At 48.8% G+C, this 2,687-nt stretch overlaps 1 protein-coding gene across 1 annotated transcript; it reads right to left on the bottom strand.

Annotated features, from left to right (window-relative positions):
* Positions 1–429: 429 nt before the first annotated feature.
* On the bottom strand, positions 430–2,355 carry LOC311361186 (uncharacterized protein; the record flags this gene model as incomplete). Its single annotated transcript, XM_084481395.1, has 3 exons — positions 430–1,215; positions 1,317–1,465; positions 2,214–2,355. The coding sequence occupies 3 exons, from the start codon at positions 2,353–2,355 to the stop codon at positions 430–432; spliced, it is 1,077 nt and encodes a 358-aa protein (XP_084337521.1).
* Positions 2,356–2,687: the final 332 nt, after the last annotated feature.

The following is a 2,687-nucleotide window of genomic DNA, read 5'->3' as shown; positions in this document are numbered from 1 at the left end:
GACGCTAAATAACTGAATTTTATACAAATGAAATTAATTCATTTTATATGGCCTATGGCAAAGAGCCTTTATTTTCTAAAATAATGAGCCTTCAATTTAAGCTATTTAGACTACATTAACACAACTTGCAGCCCTCCATGGACATGAAATCCAGGCTCAGTTTGCTGCCCTTGCTCAAATGTTTCATTGCATGTACAACAATTGCTTACAATATTAAGGCCAAGACTATGAATTGCCTATAGCCATTTTCTTCTTGTTTATTGTGTTTGTCTAACTGACCAATTCCCTTTAAGACAAAACGATTGCTTAAATCAAAACACAAACTTTATTATATAATATATATACACACAAAACACGTCAAAAGTTAACTCAAGTGCCAAAAAACAGGTCCACACAAACAAAAAAAACACAGCAAAACACTGCACAAACTCAGTCCTCTTCAAAGAGGTCTGCCAGGCTCTCATTATCCTGTACCAAAGCCGCAGTCTCCCTGGCGTAGGACGTTGACAGCTGCTCCACTTCCAGGACGTTCCCCTGGCCGCCCTGAACGGTTGCCTCAACAAAGCGCACAACCAGCCCTTCTGCATTGATGGTCACCTCTATCTCGGGCATAGCTATGACAGTTTCCTCCAGGGCAGGCCCGTCATGGGCACTGGCAGAAAGGAAACGCTCCCTCACAAAGCCAAATACAGCGGAGTTGGTCAATACCATGGAGCGCTCCTCCCCGTCTACCCCAACCACAATAAGCAGTCCGGAATAGGTTATTATGTACGCTGCCGTGCGCTGTAGGATGGAACACCGCTCGCAGCGGTGCGTGGACAACTTTACAGCCAATTTCTCTTGGCCAGCGTGGCATCTTGGGCACCTCGGCTTAGCCGCGATCTGGACCCCCGTCACCGGTCCGCGCAGGGTCTCCTCACCCCTGACGGGCATCGCGCTGATGGAAGCGGGCTGCCTTACTTGGCCGGTGGTCGTGACCACTGAGGAGGGTGTGGTGGTTAGCACGGTGCGGTCCCCGTCTTTCCTAGTGCTCAATGATCGAAATGTGTAGCACTTGTCCAACTCTACCAACAAGATCAGCCGATCCCACACAGTGAGCCCCGTCTGCCCCGTCGCGTCGCAGACCTCGAACGTCTTAAGCTCTACCGGAATTCCCTGCACCTGCACCACCTTGTTTTCGATGACCTGTAGCACCCTCACCTCGATCACCTCCACCTGTTGAAAAAGAACAAAGACAAACAAAGTGGCGTTAGGATGCGGCTTCTGTCTCTCTCCAATACTTCTTTCAACATGCTTCACAGAAGTGAGACGCTTACCCTCTGCCTGGGTCCCAGAGCTAAAACGTCAGCTATAGTCGGCCGGTCAGTGGTGTGAGGGACTCTGCGCGGGAATGCCAGCTCCCCAGCCACATCCAGTCTGCTGCTGCTGCTCACCAACACATCAAACCCCCCCGGATTGCTGTAGCCTGCGAAAAACAAAGGGAAAGAAATGTGCGCTTAACATCTGCCCATAACGCATGTGCTGCCACTAACGACTCATTTATCTAAACAACCATTAATCTAAACGACCATTTAAAAATAGAGAAAAAAAACAACATAAAAAATTTAAATTACAAAAACATATAAATCACGCTGAAAGCAGGCAGGCACGCAGCTATGCTGCTCGCATTTACACGCAAAGTGTGTGAATAAACACTTTTCTACCGGTTTCCCTGAAATAATGGACTTGATGAGGACTCAGCTGCGTCGGCCATTTTACATATCAAAGCAGTGAAGGCGGGGGAGGGGGAACAGGACGCGCACTGCCTTGCGTGCAGGTGAATTAGTTTGCCGTTTGAGACGTGACAAAACATAAATAGGCGGTCAATAGTAAAACGACTCGTTGACTAAAAAACACCATAGACTCATTTTCATGGTCGTTTTCGTCGAGTAATGCCTCAAGCACACTACCTTCGTCCGTCGACAGGCATGGCACACATCAGACACGCCCTCGCACATCCCTCGACGGCCTGACGGCACGAGGAGCAAGTCAACTAATTACTTTGATTAAGTCAACTAATCACGGCAGCACTGCGTCGCTCAGTCCATTTTAAAAAACAAATGAAAGCAAGACCAATACTTTCTGATGCTCTTCCTTGTTCCCACCAACTTCACCGCTTACCCGTTGTCGGCCGCGTGCACAAACTCGTCCCGCTTCTCGGGTGAGAAGCAGACGACACGGTTGAAGTCCTCCCGTCTGCAGGGTGGCCTCGAAGTACCTTCGACTCTGCCGTGACGTCTTCATCGGCGACACCGTATGGAGATGTCCCACCACCGTCTCGTCGTCCAACATCGGGTGCTTACTTGGACTTGCCATGATTAATCTGCGGTGTGATCTCGGGGCAGTGCTGTGGGCGACTTATATAGGCAGGCACGTCGCCAGGTACCCGCGACAGTGCGTGTACCCTGGAAGTCGCAGCTCTTCGGAACCTGCATTGAGCCACGTCTCTGTTAAACAAATACAATCAGCTTTTGTGAGGGACTATTGTGCACACAGGATTCACATTAGACAAAACAGACATTCCATAGCTGAACTTTTGCATGCTTTCGAGGGCAGACTTAACTTTCTCGTCACAAAATATAGCTGACTCTTTAAAGTCCTCAATTATCAGTCCACTGAGAGTTCTGACACGACTCAATGCAACATAT

This window comes from Micromesistius poutassou, assembly GCF_964030765.1.
Source record: "Micromesistius poutassou genome assembly, chromosome: 16".
NCBI lineage: Eukaryota > Metazoa > Chordata > Actinopteri > Gadiformes > Gadidae > Micromesistius > Micromesistius poutassou.
Note: the sequence above shows the minus strand (reverse complement) of the source record. Positions and strands in the feature narration are given on the sequence as shown.